The sequence below is a fragment of the Rana temporaria genome, chromosome 1 (assembly GCF_905171775.1).
Source record: "Rana temporaria chromosome 1, aRanTem1.1, whole genome shotgun sequence".
NCBI lineage: Eukaryota > Metazoa > Chordata > Amphibia > Anura > Ranidae > Rana > Rana temporaria.
Window position 1 is genome coordinate 72,993,410 of NC_053489.1, and position 18,173 is coordinate 73,011,582.

Sequence of the window (18,173 nt, forward strand, 5' to 3'; positions counted from 1 at the left end):
CAAATAACACATGCTTATCAAAGGTTTCCAGGACATGTATAACCTGGGTTCAACAGCTTTCACCAGACCTCTTCCACTCACATTGATACAGCTGGGCCACTTTAATATATACCAAATTATTCCTCCTCAATAGTGGTCTAGAGGCATCCAACTCCCATATACGTTTCGCTCATAAAAAGCATACATAACAGCCTCATGGTGTAGTATTAAAAATTCAGCATTTAATCATAAAAAAGTATATACTCACATGGTAATAGTAGATGATCTATATACAGTGTGTAATATATATATATATATATATATATATATATATATATATATATATATATATATATATATATATATATATATACACAGTACAGACCAAAAGTTTGGACACACCTTCTCAATCAAAGAGTTTTCTTTATTTTCATGACTATGAAAATTGTAGATTCACACTGAAGGCATCAAAACTATGAATTAACACATGTGGAATTATACATAACAAAAAAGTGTGAAACAACTGAAAATATATTTCATATTCTAGGTTCTTCAAAGTAGCCACCTTTTGCAGCAGACACATCTCTAGAACTGTTAAGAAGAGACTGTGTGAATCAGGCCTTCATGGTAGAATATCTGCTAGGAAACCACTGCTAAAGAAAGGCAACACGCAGAAGAGACTTGTTTGGGCTAAAGAACACAAGGAATGGACATTAGACCAGTGGAAATCTGTGCTTTGGTCTGATGAGTCCAAACTTGAGATCTTTGGTTCCAACCCCCGTGTCTTTGTGCGACGCAGAAAAGGTGAACGGATGGACTCTACATGCCTGGTTCCCACCGTGAAGCATGGAGGAGGAGGAGGTGTGATGGTGTGGGGTGCTTTGCTGGTGACACTGTTGGGGATTTAATCGAAATTGAAAGAATACTGAACCAGCATGGCTACCACAGCATCTTGCAGCGGCATGCTATTCCATCCGGTTTGCGTTTAGTTGGACCATCATTTATTTTTCAACAGGACAATGACCCCAAACACACCTCCAGGCTGTGTAAGGGCTATTTGACCAAGAAGGAGAGTGATGGGGTGCTGTGCCAGGTTACTACCTCTTGAAGCTCATCAAGAGAATGCCAAGAGTGTGCCAAGCAGTAATCAAAGCAAAAGGTGGCTACTTTGAAGAACCTAGAATATGAAATATATTTTTAGTTGTTTCACACTTTTTTGTTATGTATAATTCCACATGTGTTAATTCATAGTTTTGATGCCTTCAGTGTGAATCTACAATTTTCATAGTCATGAAAATAAAGAAAACTCTTTGAATGAGAAGGTGTGTCCAAACTTTTGGTCTGTACTGTACATGTGTACTTGAAACCTTTGATAAGCAAGCACTATTTGGGACAATATAGTTTGACATTTGGCCCATGTGTACTAGGCTTAATAATAGGTCAGAGTCATCTGGTTTAATGAACATCAAGTTGCTTTATTTCAGTGATTGGCATTGAGATTGGTATTGTTTACTGATACTGACCACCAATGATGGTGGAGCGGATTATTTACTACCAGTGAACACTAATAATTTAGCTGAGCAGCAATGTATGTTAAATACTCCTGATCTCTGTACTCTGTATGCTAAGGTACGTAGTCTTGATCAAGGTGCTTTTTGTCGCAACAGCAACTGGTTGCTAAGCGATGTTCTGTTTTCAGAAAGCTCTATTTTATTTTGATGCACACAGTTCAGCACTACAATGTGGTTAACATGAAAAGGCTATCAACATACAGTTGTATTCAAAATTATTCAACCCCCACTGAAATTGATTGTTTTGCCCAGTTTGACATTGATTTTGATCATTCAGTCATCCTGCTTACTATTAAATCAAATAGGCACGTGTAGGTCAGACAAATATAACATAACATTTATAATGAAATAACCACAAATGTCTTTTCTGTGCTCACATCATTATCAGTTTTATTCAACCCCCAGTTTACATTCAATCTTAGTACTTAGTACAACATCCTTTTACAGTTATAACAGCTTTTAAAATGGAAGCATAGCTTGACACAAGTGTCTTGCAGCAATCTACGGGTATCTTCGCCCATTCGTCATGGGCAAAATCCTCCAGTTCAGTCACATTCTTAGGCTTGTGCACTGCAACTGCTTTCTTTAAGTCCCACCAGAGGTTCTCAATCGGATTTAAGTCTGGTGACTTCGATGGCCACTCCAAAATGTTCCAGCCTTTAATCTGCAACCATGCGCTAGTGGACTTGGAGGTATGCTTGGGATCATTGTCCTGTTGAAAGGTCCAACGTCTCCCAAGCCTTAGGTTTGTGACGGACTGCATCACATTGTTATCCACTATCTCCTGGTACTGAAGAGAATTCATGGTACCTTGCACACGCTGAAGCTTCCCTGTACCTGCAGAAGCAAAACAGCCCCAAAGCATGATTGACCCCCCGCCATGCTTCACAGTAGGCAAGGTGTTCTTTTCATCATAGGCCTTGTTCTTCTTCCTCCAAACATAGCGTTGATCCATGGGCCCAAACACTTCTAATTTTGATTCATCAGTCCACAGAACACAATCCCAAAACTTCTGTGGTTTGTCCACATGATTTTTGCATACTGCAGTCGACTCTTCTTATTCTTTGGAGACAGCAAGGGGGTGCGCCTGGGATTTCTGGCATGGAGGCCTTCATTACGCAGTGTGCGCCGTATTGTCTGAGCAGAAACTTCAGTACCCACATCTGACAAATCTTTTCTCAGTTCCTCAGCAGTCACAAGGGGACTTTTCTCCACTCTACGCTTCAGGTAGCGCACAGCAGTCGAAGTCAGCATCTTCTTTCTGTCACGACCAGGTAGCGTTTCAATAGTGCCCTTTGCCTTGAATTTGCGAATGATGCTTCCTATGGTGTCTCTTGGTATGTTTAACACCTTTGCAATCTTCTTATAGCCATAGCCCTTCCTGTGAAGAGTAATCACCTCTTCTCTTGTCTTCCCGGACCATTCTCTTGACTTCACCATGTTTGTAACCACACCAGTAAATGTCTAGAAGGAGCTGAGTATCACAGTCATTTTAAAGCTGCCTGATTGGTGCTTATTAGGCTTTATTGCTGCTCCCTGACATCCACAGGTGTTTTCAATACCTGATTGAAAACACTTCAATGAACCTCTGTTCTTCAGAGTGGTAGTCTTTAAGGGGTTGAATAATTGTGTAAATGAAGAATTCACAAAATAAACATTTACTACTGTATTACAAAACCAATTGATGTCATTTTAGTTGCATATGGTTCTTTAAGAAGTCCTTGTAGGATTTCATTCTGAATACAATTACAAATGTACACTAAATTCCCTAAAACCCTTTACAGCATTGGGGGGTTGAATAATTTTGAACACAACTGTACTTCAACGGTCTTTAAGCAGATTCTTTAAAAAAAGAACCCACACTAATGGGGAACGCAGGAAGTTCAGTTCAACAGCTGTCATGGTTTGACTAGCATTGTGCTAAGATCTCTTTTCTCAGGGCTGATGGGCAGCAGTAAAGGCTAAGAAAATAAGTAGATAATTTTCCACTCCTCTGAAAACTAGGAAACATAATTTAAAGTGATTGCATTTTTAAGTTTTTTTTTTCTACTAAGTAGATAATGTTCACACATACTTTATCTCCACAGGAGACTTTTAAGCATGAGATGAGTTTGGAGCCCATGAACCAAACCTGCAGACAAGAAGCGGAAAATGAACCCTGTGGGGCTCGCTTTGGAACGGCTATTGCAGCTGTGACAGATCTCAACCTGGATGGCTATAATGATGTAGCTATAGGGGCTCCTCTAGAGGGAGATCACAGAGGAGCTGTGTATATTTATCATGGAAGTGGAAAAACAATAAAAAGGGACTATGCTCAGGTATGTCAAAACTGTTTTCGTTGGCCTCATACTTTGTACTTAAAATCAATAAAAGCTATTGAGATAAAAGAGTGGTTTTGTTTGATTCCTAACAGCGTATTCCATCAGGCGGAGATGGGAAAAAAGTCAAATTTTTTGGTCAGTCTATTGATGGTAAAATGGACTTGAATGGGGATGGACTGACGGATGTAACAATTGGAGGTCTTGGAGGAGCTTCTCTGTTTTGGTAAGTATTGAAGTCAAGTTAAAGTCAATGTAAACCCTGACAATTAACTTCTATTATTTACTTCCTTTTGGTTTGTTCAATAAACAGTTGAAACCTTTATACAGGTTATTTTATAACCGTTGATCCTGCTAGAAGTACAGTGAGCTGATTCAGGATGAGGTTCGAGTTTACCTAAACCTTAGGTTCGAGGAAGATTCCTAGGATATGCATTCGGAACAAAAGTTTACAGTTTCACCCCCCACAATTAGAAACAATTAACAAACTGTTTTGTTATTTTTTTGGGGCAAAACCAGATTTGACACCTCAATAAATCTGTCCCAATCTGTTCAGCTAGAAACTATTATAGCTAATTTGTGCTGTTGTTGGGGTTATCATTGTTATAATTACAATTTTTTTAATCATCTATATATTAAGTGGCTCTGGCAACACATTATGCAGTCCTTTTGTGCCACTGTTCATTACTGGGGCCTGACTGCTTCTAATTTCATAGCTCATTGCATAACTGTTGTTCCACTGTCTGTTGAGTGGCCAGTAAGACACACTCATTGGAAACAGGGTTTTTTGATTTGCAGAGTTTAGTATTAGTAGTTAAGGAAAGCAAAGTGACAATAAAAGTGAAACTAAATCAGGTTGGAGCACAGTGGAGACTTTCTTGGTCTTCTTCTAGGTAGGCTTTTACTTGTGAAAGTCTAAAATGGATTATACAGTAGGTTTGCTTTGCATATAAGAAACCAAAAAAAGCTAATTAGTATATCCAATATAGCAGAATATGCTATTAAAAATAAAATATACAATATCATACTTACTACAAAAAAGAGAGATCCTGTTCCCTTATAGCAAGCTAAACAGCACAGTGCTTGTTCTATCTGATCTGCTGTAAAAAAAAAAAAAAAAAAAAATGGTTGATCCTGCCTGATCTTCTATCTCCCTTAGTGTGCTAACCATGGTAATCATGGCAATCATGGCTTCTAATCCAGTTTACGTGCCTCTGTTATCCCACCACTCTCCTCTCTCCCCCCTCTCCCCCTCCCTCCCTCCCTCCCTCCCCCTCCCTCCCTGCCTGTCAGCTCCTGTGTGTGTAAGCCGATCTCTTCCCAGCCCCTCCTACCGCTATTAGAAGCTGGCAGTAAAGTTAAAGAAAAATGAATGCCAGCCCCTCTGTTCTAGCAAGCCATACTTTACTGTGTACATTGTATAAAATTATGCCTCTAATTACCTTATTAAAAAAAAATTCTGGTCAGTCACGTGACCTCCAGTCGCTCGCCTTAGCCGGTCTAAGCGTTACAGCAGGAGAGGCTGAGCGGACAGCACAGCAGTTACGTGACCTCCCTGGCTGACGTCAGGGGGGGATCTCGGCTCCTCCCATTGTAGCCCTTAGATTGCGGTAGGAGAGTGGCCAAAGGTCATGTGATCAACCAGAAACGAACTGAAATAAGGTTTTACAGGCATAATTTTATACAAACATGTACACAGTGTAGTATGGCTTGGTAGAACAGAGGGGCTGGCAGTAATCTTTCTTTTAGTTTACAACCACTTTAACTTTATTAATTTAAAAGGTAACTTCACTTTCGTAAATGAAAAAAAAGTAATATAGCATACAATTGCTACACAAGACATATTATAATATTGTTATTAAAAATTACTTTTCTTTTTCAATCTTCAGTCACTGTAATTTTCTGTAAAATTCAATGCAATGTGGCAACCTGGGGGCATTCGGTAAAAAAAAAATGGTGTACAGATTACTCCCAGGAATGTAATTTGCTGCTTGAGTGATTGACTGATTTTCCTAGAAGTCTGCATTAGGATACAAGTAAAACTTGAGGCATCTTCTCCAATAGAAATTATATTTTAGTGAGCTACTCCCTAAGTTTAAATTACTTCTAAATGGTTGCAGACGCTAAAACTTTCCTCATTAGAAAACTGAAAGTGCATCAGCTGATTATATTGAATACAGGAATCAGTATTCCATGGAGATATTGAAACACACAGCTTTTTCCTAATAACAAAAACAGGTGAAAAGGTTTGTCAAAATCTTTGCCATGTAGAATATGTAAGGGCAGATTTGAATATACTTTTACAACATTAATGAGTTTAGTGATTTTTTTATTCTAGGTCTCGAGATGTTGTAGAAGTGACAGTAGCAATGCGTTTCCAGCCAGACACCATCAACATGGAAGTAAAGAATTGTGAGATCAACAACAGAAATACTGTGTGCATCCAGGCAATGTATTGCTTCAGAATAGACCTTAAATCTGCTGGAAACAAGCAGGAAAATTATGGTATGTATGTGGTCATTTTTTAAATTAAACTGTATTTATTTATTTATTTTTACAATTAATTTTTATTTTTTATTTGATGTAGATCTGGAGTACAAAATCACACTTGACTCACATCGTTTTCTATCTCGAAGTCTTTTCATTAAATCCAACGGAAGAGATGCACAAGGTGTAGTCTCTAAAAGTGGCGAATGTGTAAACCATGATTTCTATATGGTGGCAAGTAATACTTTAACCATATTCCTAATGCATGAGTTTATTAACAATTAAATGAGTTTCCCAATTTCAAGAAATTAAAACCCCCCATTTTTGTATTTTATTTTCATAGCGTAGAGAAGGATTTTTTTTTGTCACATGTGGAGCATTGGGAAGTCCCTCACCGCCTGTCCCATACATACAACAGAAGACGCAAGAAAATCCTTCCAAATTGAGATAGATAGATAGATAGATAGATAGATAGATAGATAGATAGATAGATAGATAGATAGATAGATAGATAGATAAGGACGTGTCTAAGACGTCCTTATTGGAAGATAATCCCTCAATTTTATTTCCGGTGATGACTCCAAATTTTTTGTTTTCAGTCTTATTTACAATGATCACAGAGACAAGCAGAGAGATTTAATCTCCACAGTGGGGGTCACAAGCAACAATTAAATTCCGACAGTGCTGTATAATTAAGAAAAGTGGAAAAATAGAACTGAACCGGCCGGGTTATCTCACTGGTATTGCTATGTGAATGTATTGAGGTTAATGTAAATTATCAGGCAGATCCCCACGCAGGAAGCCTGAAATTGAAGAACCACACCACTGCTAAGAGGGCCAGATACAACTTACAATAAAAGTCAGGGGGACAATCCAAAAAGTATCCAATACGTTTTGAGGGTCTAAGAGCATCCCCTTCATTGGTGCTTGATTGACAAAAATGTGATTTGACTAGAAACGGATCTTTAATATTATTTTGTCCAGTGTGATTGCAAGCACAGAGCTCATCAGCAACTGTATGTACTGCTACTCCTGGCTTATGCTCCAACGTGTATTTACCATTATCCCAACTTAAATCCATTGTCTTACTGCCTATATATAAAATAAGTACACAATTAGTATACAATATTTTATTAGTATTGATCTAGGTGGAATTTTAACAAGCAGAAACTCAACGCATTTTGTTGAACTGTTTGTCAAAGTATTCAGGAGTACCATGGAGTTGTTTATTAAAATTAATATATCTGTCACAGTATTCCAAAGCATGCCAGGAGATTCACAAACTAAGTGATACAGTAAGAATGAATGGGCCTAATAAATTCCCTTTAACAACACACTCAACTGCAAACTGGCCACATAACCAAAGAATGGGATTTTTACTTAAAGTACATGTGTGAATAGGCACATTATGTTATGTAGCCTTTCCATGTGGCTGTTTTTTTCACATATGTGTTCTCTTTTCTCTTGTAGGAAAAGCCAGATTTTTTGAATTCTGTAAATATTTCTGTTGAGTTCAATTTTAAAGATCCAGAAAAAGGCCCAGTTCTCAACAATGAGCAGCCAAGGATTATAAATGAATATGTAAGTACAGACTTAACATGGAACTGCATATGATAGATCTTACATTTACAGTGCCTTGAAAAAGTATTCATACCCACTGAAATGTTCCACAATTTGTCATGTTACAACCAAAAACGTAAATGTATTTTATGGGAGAGACTAACCTCAAAGTGGCGCATAATTGTGAAGTTAAAGGAAAATGATGAACGGTTTTCCAAATTTTTTCCAAGTAAATATTTGAAAAGTGTGACGTGCATTTGTATTCAGCCCCTGAGTCAATACTTTGTAGAACCACATTTCACTACAATTATAGCTGCAAGTTTTTTGGTGTATGTCTCTACAAGCTTTGCAATTCTAGAGAGTAATATTTTTGCCCATTCTTCTTTGCAAAATAGCTCAAGCTCTGTAAAATTGGACAGAGAGCGTCAGTAAACAACAATTTCCAAGTCTTGCCACAGATTCTCAATTGGATTTAGGTCTACCTGGGCTATTCTAACACATGAATATGCCTTATATAAACCATTCCATTTTAGCTCTGGCTGTATGTTTAGGGTTGTGGTCCTGACCAGTCTCAAGTCTTTTGCAGACTAACAGGTTTTCTTCTAAGATTGCCCTGTATTTGGCTTCATCCATCTTCCCATCAACTCTGACCAGCTTCACTGTCCCTGCTGAAGAAAAGTATCCCCACAACATGATGCTGCCACCACCATGTTTCATGGTGGGGATGGTGTGTTCAGGGTGATGTGCAGTGTTCGTTTTCCGCCACAAATAGGGTTTTGCTTTTAGGCCAAAAAGTTAAATTGTGGTCTCATCTGACCAGAGCACCTTCTTCCACATGTTTGCTGTGTCCCATACATAGCTTTTCGCAAACTGCAAACGGGACTTTTTATATGCCTTTTTTTAATCAATGGCTTTCTTCTTGCCACTTTTCATAATGGCCAGATTTGTGGAGTGCACGACTGTGGACCTGTGGACAGATTCTCCCACCAGAGCTGTGGATCTCTGCTCCTCCAGAGTTACCATGGGCCTCTTGGCTGCTTCTTTGATTAATGCTCTCCTTGCCTAGCCTGTCAGTTTAGGTGGACGGCCATGTCTTGGTAGGTTTGCAGCTGTGCCATACTCTTTCCATTTTAAGATGATGGATTGAACAGAGCTCCGTGAGATGTTCAAAGCTTGGGATATTTTATCTATTTATTATTTGATATTTTAACCCAGCTTCTCCACAACTTTATTTCTGACCTGTCTGGTGTGTTCCTCAACCTCCATGATGCTGTGTGTTCACTAAGGTTCTCTATCAAACCTCTGAGGACTTCACAGAACAGCTGTATACTGGGAATAAATTACACACAGGTGGACTCTATTTACTAATACGTTGACTTCTGAAGGCAATTGGTTCCACTAGATTTTAGTTAGGGGTATCAGAGTAAAGGGGGCTGAATACAAATGCACGCCACCCTTTTCAGATATTTATTTGTAAAAAATGTTGAAAACCATTTATCATTTTCCTTTCACTTCACAATTATGTGTCACTTTGTGTTGGTCTATCACATAAAATCCCCAAAAAATACATTAACGTTTTTGGTTGTTACATGAGAAAATGTGGAAAATGTCAAGGGGTATGAATACTTTTTCAAAGCACTGTGCATAGTCAGTAGATGTATAGCCTAGTAGTATAGGGCCCCTGAGAGTTACCTTAGCATTTCTTCTGTTCTCCTGACTGCCCCACTCTGCAAAAGTAATATTTCTGCTGGTTATTAAGGCATGCTAAGATTTTTTTTTGTTTCCTTATAACAGAAAGTTTTTCTTTCATTACAAATCAAGAAATGATTATAGTAAGCAGAGCCATGCAAAATATTCTTGTATGCCTGTGGGCCATCTGTGAAGTCTGAAATACCTGCATGTAGTTTGCAAGAAATAGTTTGATAACACCTAACTGCATCTGCGTCTGGGCTGGAAACTTATACTTCTTGTAGGCTGAGGGTCATAAAGGGATGAAACGCATGGCTCCGCCCAGTATTTTAAAAATGAGGATCAAACATCTTATTTTTTGGATTGTGATGGAACTGAAAGATAGATGCCATCTGGTTTATTATAGTGGCTTATTATTATTATTATAGTGCCACCGGAAAAAAATAAAACATGTTCTATTTCTAAACACCGACGGAAAAAAGTCCGATGGGGCCCACACACGATCGGAATTTCCGATGAAAAAAGTCTGATGGACTTTTTTCATTGGAACTTCCGATCGTGTGTACGCGGCATATGGCTTCTTTATGTATAATGACACCAAATGCATATGTAGCACTACTCCTGTAGGAGTTGCAAATGACAGGAATCCTCACTGCTGCACCACCAGGCCACAAGTAACTTCCACATTTTCTCCAGAGACAAGGAACTGTCTTTGAGCTTTGTTTTATGATGTTTTATTAGAGGTAATAACTTGGATGAGGAATAGGAATTATGGGGTGCCCAACTTCATAGCGACAAAACCAGGGACGACGTCCTTCCCATGTTCAACTCCAATTGATTCTTCTCCTTTACTCTGTACAACTCTTATTGATTCCTCTTCCTCAGTCTGTACAGCTCTGATTGATTCCTCTTTTAGTAGCTCTTTTAGTAGTATCTATTAGAAAAGAAACATCTCCTTATGGACTAGGAACTCTCTGTCCCTTTAGGAAGTAGCACAATGTGTTATGAACTGTATCCTGGAGCACCTTCAACTCCCTTGTAGACACTGGTCCCAGCTCTACCAGTGCAGGAAATGATAGCCCTCCTGGCTGCTTCTCCACCAGCCCACCTGGCTGCTTTTTCACCAGTCTACCAGACTGACTCTCTTCACCAGTCTACCCAACTGACTGCTCCGGAGATCTCCCAGGGCAAGGGTAGGGAAGATTTAGGCACACCGCTATCTTCCAGAGAGACATGCTGCATGTGTCAGTCTCTCCCCTTGTAAGTCCCTGCACCACACTGAATTACTCACGCTGTCCTCCTTGCTCCTGCTGCTTCTCAGGGAAAACTCCTTCCAAGCTTCTCCTGCTGTCTGGATCCTCCCAGGCCAGCACCTGAGCCCCAGCCCGAGGCAGAGCACCCCCCCCCCCAGACTAGGGGGTTTGCCTCAAGGGCCACTGACAGTCCCCCTCAGCACTCCATCTCCATATTTCACCGACTCCCCCTGTTGGCTTGACTCATTCATATTTGAGGGCTCACTTAGTCCCCTGCCAAGCTCAACACCTGAGGATTGGCAAAGTCCTCTAAATATGCAGAACAACCCTCCTAGCCTCCACCCTCCAACTTCCAGAATGTTCTCCAACTTATCAAAATATACACAAGGTCCATTTTCAGCCCCCCTTCCCTGGCAAGGTGCCCCCAAGTTGATGGCATGTTACCCGTTATGTTTCGACGGGAGGGATTAGGCCTATTTTTTTCTTGTTTTTTGCATGGGGTCCCCCATAAAATGTATGCCAGACTTAAAGGGCCTGGTATGAATTTTGGTTGGAAACTCACACCTTTTATTTTTATTGTTTTATTACACCATCCCTTCCCCTTTGTGTAAATTCATCTGTTTAACAACCAGCTTGAGCGGGAGGCTGTCACATTTAGCAGCAGTATTAATACGATTGTTAAATGTTACACATACCAATGCAGCCAGAGGTTCAGCATAGCCGAACACACATTTAGTTTGAAATATAAGCAAAAGAAGAAGGCTCTTTGCCCATTTTCATTACCATAAAAACTCTTTAATAAATGACTACAATAAAATGTATTAAAGAATTTTTATGGTATTGCATGAGTTTGCTGCTCCTTCTTCCTTTCCTTTTATTTCAGTATTGGTTTCCCCAAACTGAAGTGGGCAGAAAGGCTGATGCAGTGTGGATAAATCTGGCAGCGTTATCCCCATTGCATAGTTGAGGGTGAGGAGCAGCCAATTTGAACCTACTTTTGGTTTTGGAGGGGCATTATACAGGGCACAGTGGCGACAATGGGCACAGTGGCGACAATGGGCACAGTGGCGACAATGGGCACAGTGGCGACAATGGGCACAGTGGCGACAATGGGCACAGTGGCGACAATTAAAGGGCACAGTGGTGACAAAGATCACAGTGGCAACAATTGGCACAGTGGCGACAATTGGCACAGTGGCTGCGTTTGATGGCATGGCACAGTGCTGACAATTGATGGCACAGTGGCTGCGTTTGATGGCATGGCACAGTGGTGACAATTGATGGCACAGTGGCTGTGTTTGATGGCATGGCACAGTGACTGCATTTTATGGCATGGCACAGTGGTGACAATTGATGGCACAGTGGCTGCGTTTGATGGCATGGCACAGTGGCTGCGTTTGATGGCATGGCACAGTGGTTACAATTGATGGCACAGTGGCTGCGTTTGATGGCATGGCACAGTGGCTGCGTTTGATGGCATGGCACAGTGGTGACAATTGATGGCACAGTGGCTGCGTTTGATGGCATGGTACAGTGACTGCATTTGATGGCATGGCACAGTGGTTACAATTGATGGCACAGTGGCTGCGTTTGATGGCATGGCACAGTGGCTGCGTTTGATGGCATGGCACAGTGGTGACAATTGATGGCACAGTGGCTGCATTTGATGGGCCCAGCGGCTGCATTTGATGGACACAGTGGCTGCATTCGATGGGCACAGTGAGGCTGCAAGTGTTTTTTTTTATTTATTTTCATTTGCGCCCCCCCAAAAATGTACAACCAACCCTGAGCTTATCCCTACTTCCCAGTAACTTTAAAGTGTCTCCCCCTATACAGCATGTCCCAGCATTCGATTTTTCATTACCTTGTTCCTGTAGTGGGAAACAGCTTTTAATTGGGCCTCTGATATTATCACCAGGATTGTAAAATTCTTGCAGGGACAGCTGCTGCAAGCTTAGTTCCTCTTGACGCAGGCATACTACATCTTCAAAGAGTGTCTGAGCGGGCTCATGGGAGTCAAGGCAGCAGTATTCTTTTGCTGGGAAATAAATGAACGTATACATGTAGACAATGCTGGCTGGCATTTTAGTGCAGCAAAACTACTGTGTTTGTCAGTATTAACAGGAAGTTGTGAGCACACAACATTAACAGGTATTTTTCTGTGCTTTTTAAAGGGATAAAACATATACATTTGAATGTATTTCAGAGATTTTATGCCCTGTACACACAATCGTTTTTTCCGTTGGAATAAACTCCAACAGGTTTTTCCGATGGAATTCCGCTCAAGCTGTCTTGCATACACACAGTCACACCAAAAATGCGGTGAATTACAACACGTACGTTGAGCCGAGAAAATTGAAGTTCAATGCTTTTGAGCATGCGTTGACTTGATTCTGAGCATGCATGTTTTTTCTCCGTCGGAGTTCCATACAGACCAATGGAATTTCCGATTGGACATACACACGGTCGGAGTATCCGATGAAAAAATTCCGTCTGACTTTTTTTATCGGAAATTCCGATCGTGTGTACGAGGCATTAGAGGTTAGTGTTTGGGTCAATGTCAGGGTCAAAGGTCAGGGTCAGGTTCGGTATTTTTATATATATATATAGTATCAGCGTCTGTGTCAGTGTGTGTTTAGGTAGGATAAAAATAGCAAAATGGGCACCATTTTTTGGGCTGTACTCATAGCTCCCAGATGTCCCTGATTTGGAGCAATGTCCCTCTGTCCCTCTTTCCTCCTCATTTGTCCCTCATTTTGGTCTGATCTATATAGTTGTATATAAAATGCACTTTTTATCTTTCAAAAAGTGTTTCCCAGAGCTAAACTTTTCATCCAAATTCTAAATTGCTGCATTTGTCAATTTTAACCGGTTAACGCCCGCCGCATGTATATGTACGTCCACAGAATGGCACGTACAGGCATATGGGCGTACATGTACGTCCCTGCTTTTCCTGGGGTCGGGGGTCCGATCGGGATCCCTGATCCCCCCCGGTACATGCCGCGGTCAGAAACCCGCGGGGAGCTATCCGGGATGAGGGCGCGGCTATTCGTTTCTATCCGCCCCCTCGCAATCGCTCCCTGGAGCTGAAGAACAGGGAGAGCCGTATGTAAACACGGCTTCCCCGTGCTTCACTGTGGCGGCTGCATCGATCGTGTCATCCCTATTATAGGGAGACTCGATCGATGACGTCACACCTACAGCCACACCCCCCTACAGTTGTAAACACACACTAGGTGAACCCTAACTCCTTCAGCGCCCCCTGTGGTTAACTCCCAAACTGCAACTGTCATTTTCACAATAAACAATGCAATTGAAAGGCATTTTTTGCTGTGAAAATGACAATGGTCCCAAAAATGTGTCAAAATTGTCCGAAGTGTCCGCCATAATGTCGCAGTCACGAAAAAAATCGCTGATCGCAGCCATTAGTAGTAAAAAAAAAAAAAAAAAAATAAAACTATCCCCTATTTTGTAAACGCTATACATTTTGCGCAAATCAATCGATAAACGCTTATTGTGATTTTTTTTACCAAAAATAGGTAGAAGAATACGTATCGGCCTAAACTGAGGAAAACAAATATTTTTATATATGTTTTGGGGGATATTTATTATAGCAAAAAGTAAAAAATATTGCATTTTTTTAAAAATTGTCGCTCTATTTTTGTTTATAGCGCAAAAAATAAAAACCGCAGAGGTGATCAAATACCACCAAAAGAAAGCTCTATTTTTGGAAAAAAAAGGACGTCAATTTTGTTTGGGAGCCACATCGCACGACCGCGCAATTGTCTGTTAAAGCGACGCAGTGCCGAATCGCAAAACCTGGCCTGGGCATTTAGCTGCCTAAAGGTCCGGGGCTTAAATGGTTAAAAGCCAATCAAAAGGAATATTAGTGGTAAAAAAAGAACTTGTGTACTGTATTTAATTAACTTATTTTTTTGGGAGGGGGGGTTATGTCCCCTTTAAGGGGAGTGCCCTATGCCTACATACCTTTGCTAGTAGGTGTCCCTCATTCCCATCTCAAAATGTTGGAAGGTATGTGTACTATGAGTACAAACAACAACTAACATACACATGTGTGGTATCGCTGCGATCCTCAGGAGCAGAAGAATTTAATTTGGTTTGTTTTTGATTGAAAGTTATATTAGTAGCAAGAAATATACAGCTAAATTTTAAAAAAAATGTATTACTTTGGCACAGTTTTCCTTTCATAAAAATCAGGACATACAGTACCTATTACAATTTTACACCAAAACAAAGCCTAATTTGTCCTGAAAAAAAATGTGGTATAATTCTGGATGCACAAAGTAGTTGTGGTGATATGTAAAATTTTCCTAATACATTGCAAAATTGCAAAATTGTGCTTAGGCATTTAGATTTGTTTTACCCGTAGGTGCAAAGGGGTTAAAGTGTATGTTACCCCAAAATTTCATATTTCTTATATGTGACCGTGTTACCGTGTACTTTTGTTAATATGAAACTTGTTTTTTGCATTGCTTCCTTTGTATTAAATATGTGATGATCCTGCCAGTCCCACTGATTTCCTTTTTCAAACTGGCCACATCAGGAGATGGAAACACATCCATCCCAGCGTGGTCAGTTTGCTTCTTTTTACTCCAATGATCAAACTTGTACTGACACGCCCCCCTTGCACAGCTTTTTACTGGGAAGATCAGTGAACTGCTATATCTCCGCCTCCTGCTAACACTTGCACAGGAAACATGCACTGTGATCTTCGTACCATATTCTGCCGTTTTAAATACCGTATTAATCGGCGTATATCGCGCACTATTTTCCCCTTAAAATAAGGGGAAAATCGCGGGTGTGCGATATACGCCGATAGCCGCTTCCCGCGCTCAGTTTGAAATCCTGCGCCGACATATACCGAGTGCAGTACACTCGGGTACATTCGGCTCGGCTTCGCTCGTGCTCACGCATAAACATCACAGAGCGTGAGCGCGAGCGAAGCCGAGCCTTGCCGAATGTACGGCGAAGGCGTTCGAACTGAGCGCGGGAAGCGGGGACTTGACTTGAGGCGCGCGCTGGAGAAGCCGGGAGGACACCATCGAGGCCGCAGACGGACGCCGGACCGGACGATGGACGCTGGGAAGACACCAAAACTGTAAGTAATAAAATCATATAACATTTTTTTTTACAGGAATTTCGGGGGCAACTTTAGGGGTGCGTGGTATACGCGGGAGCGCGTTATACCGCAATAAATACGGTAACTACAGTGAGGAGATTTTTCGAAAAAAGCATACCCCTACTTACAGGCCGAAAAATAGAATTTTAGACAGAGCATTTTTTGTTTAATTCAATGGTAATGACATTTCTTACATTTCAGATCCTAACAAGTACTTGTTTGCTCATTTTACAGATCCCATTTACCATGGACTGTGGTACTAAAAAAACATGTATCAGTGACCTTGTTCTAGATGCTCAATTAAGTGTGGATGAGCAAAGGTAAAATTATTTAACAAATATTTAGATAGATGGATTTAGGTACATTTTATGTATATTTTTAAGTTGTTATTTTTTTAGACTAATGTTTTGTGCTGTTTCATTTTAGAGCCCCGAGGAAGAGAAAAATATTTTTGCAGTGCCCCCCAAACTGCAAGGGTTAGATGCTCATTAAAACGGAACTTTGCTGCATCTGAGCACCACAAATCAAAAATTCTATATAATTAATTTTTTTAATGCAAAGCTAACACCCCCATCCATCCATGTCTCCATGTTATGTTTTGTTAGAAATCACTTTGAAAAAAACCTCCTTGCATTCCTGGCTGTGACCATCTTGTGTAAGGGCAGAAGATTCATGAGATTCATGTAGCATTTACTCCCTAGAATCCATCTGCCCTTAACTTAAGCATGTAGGAAGGAGTGTGTGCTTAGCTAAGAACCTCCCCTCTCCCCTCCTGCAGACTCCTGGGAGGTATGGCATAATTTGCTCAGGCATGGAAGTCAGGAAGTAACTGAAGAAATGTAAAAAAAAATTAAAACAAGTGAATATAATATACTTTCCTATCTATTAGAAAAATAGTCAATGTTGACTGAGAGGCTGGAGCTTTGCTTCAATGTGGAAATTAATTTTATTTATTTTTTTAAATTGAACTTTAAAAACAGTAAACTAAAATAGTTACTTTATGAATTAATGTGTTTGCTTTCTTTAAATATTTTACAGCTTTGATGAGATGATTGTACAGCATGGAAGGGACAGATTTAATGTCACCATTACTTTGAAGAATAGTGGTGATAGTGCCTATAATTCCAGGGTATTAATGAAATATACTCCCAATATTATAAGGGCTAAAACAGAGGTGAGTAGACTTTAACCTCCCTGGCGGTATGATTCTTTCAGAAAAAACATGCTGAAAGCGGTACAATTATTTGCAAGGAAATTTGGCGTTTTATACTGTAGGCCTGTAATTTTTAGGAATAACTCACTTAAATCTGACCAAACCAGAGTTTAATAGGCATCCCGGGTATGACATTTTTTTAAAAACAAAATTATAAATGATAATATAATAAATAATTATAAATAATTATAACAAATAATAATATAATTCTAATAAAAATTATTCAATAATGTAATCAACTCAAAATCACTGAAATTTGCTCAGTTGCAGAATTGTCGCTGCCATTATTTGTTTTTTTTTATGACGAATTTCCCCACAAATCGCTATCGCACAATTCTGCAAGTGATTATAATTTATTATCGCTGTTTTCTAGCTGATCTAAAACCATTTTTGACATAAAGGGACACTTTTGGTTGCTATGGACAATCTACAGTTTTCAGGCAGAAAGAACAGTTTTTATTATACAAAAGAACATGTAGGGCACTGGGCAGACCACTAGGGACAAGGGGGGTGTGTATTTTTTACATACAGTACTGTAATCTATAAGATTACAGTATACTGTATGTATAGTGTTTGTTTACGTTTTTGAATTTGGCGCCGATCTCGGCTCCCGTGCGTCGTAACGTCGCAGGGAACGGAGATCGATGGCACAGGAGGACACTGTGTGAATCGAGCGAGGTCCCGCTCGCTCACACAGCGCGGTGACATCGCTGGATCCAGGAGAAGGTAAGCCAGCGCGCGCTGCAGGCTCTGCACAGCTACCCCGAGCGTGACTCAGCCTAAAAAATCAACCCCGAGTCACGCTCGGGGATACCGCCAGGAGGGTTAAGTGGATGTAAACCTGAAAAAAAATTATGACAAAAAATTACAATTTAAAACAACTTCCCCTGCCTCTTACTAAATACCTTGGACATTCTACTTTCCAAAAAAAGGTCATTTTGGGGATATTTGTACTGTTCTGGC

At 40.2% G+C, this 18,173-nt stretch overlaps 1 protein-coding gene across 1 annotated transcript in view; it reads left to right on the forward strand.

The window, feature by feature from the left end:
* The window catches only part of ITGA1 (integrin subunit alpha 1), a 209,916-nt gene that overhangs the window by 156,053 nt on the left and 35,690 nt on the right, over nucleotides 1–18,173 (forward strand). The window contains exons 14-20 of the mRNA XM_040339304.1: nucleotides 3,638–3,868; nucleotides 3,964–4,094; nucleotides 6,207–6,373; nucleotides 6,456–6,589; nucleotides 7,826–7,936; nucleotides 16,232–16,317; nucleotides 17,036–17,171. Of these exons, the coding sequence (XP_040195238.1) occupies nucleotides 3,638–3,868; nucleotides 3,964–4,094; nucleotides 6,207–6,373; nucleotides 6,456–6,589; nucleotides 7,826–7,936; nucleotides 16,232–16,317; nucleotides 17,036–17,171 (996 nt within the window). The remainder of the gene's footprint in view (nucleotides 1–3,637; nucleotides 3,869–3,963; nucleotides 4,095–6,206; nucleotides 6,374–6,455; nucleotides 6,590–7,825; nucleotides 7,937–16,231; nucleotides 16,318–17,035; nucleotides 17,172–18,173) is intronic.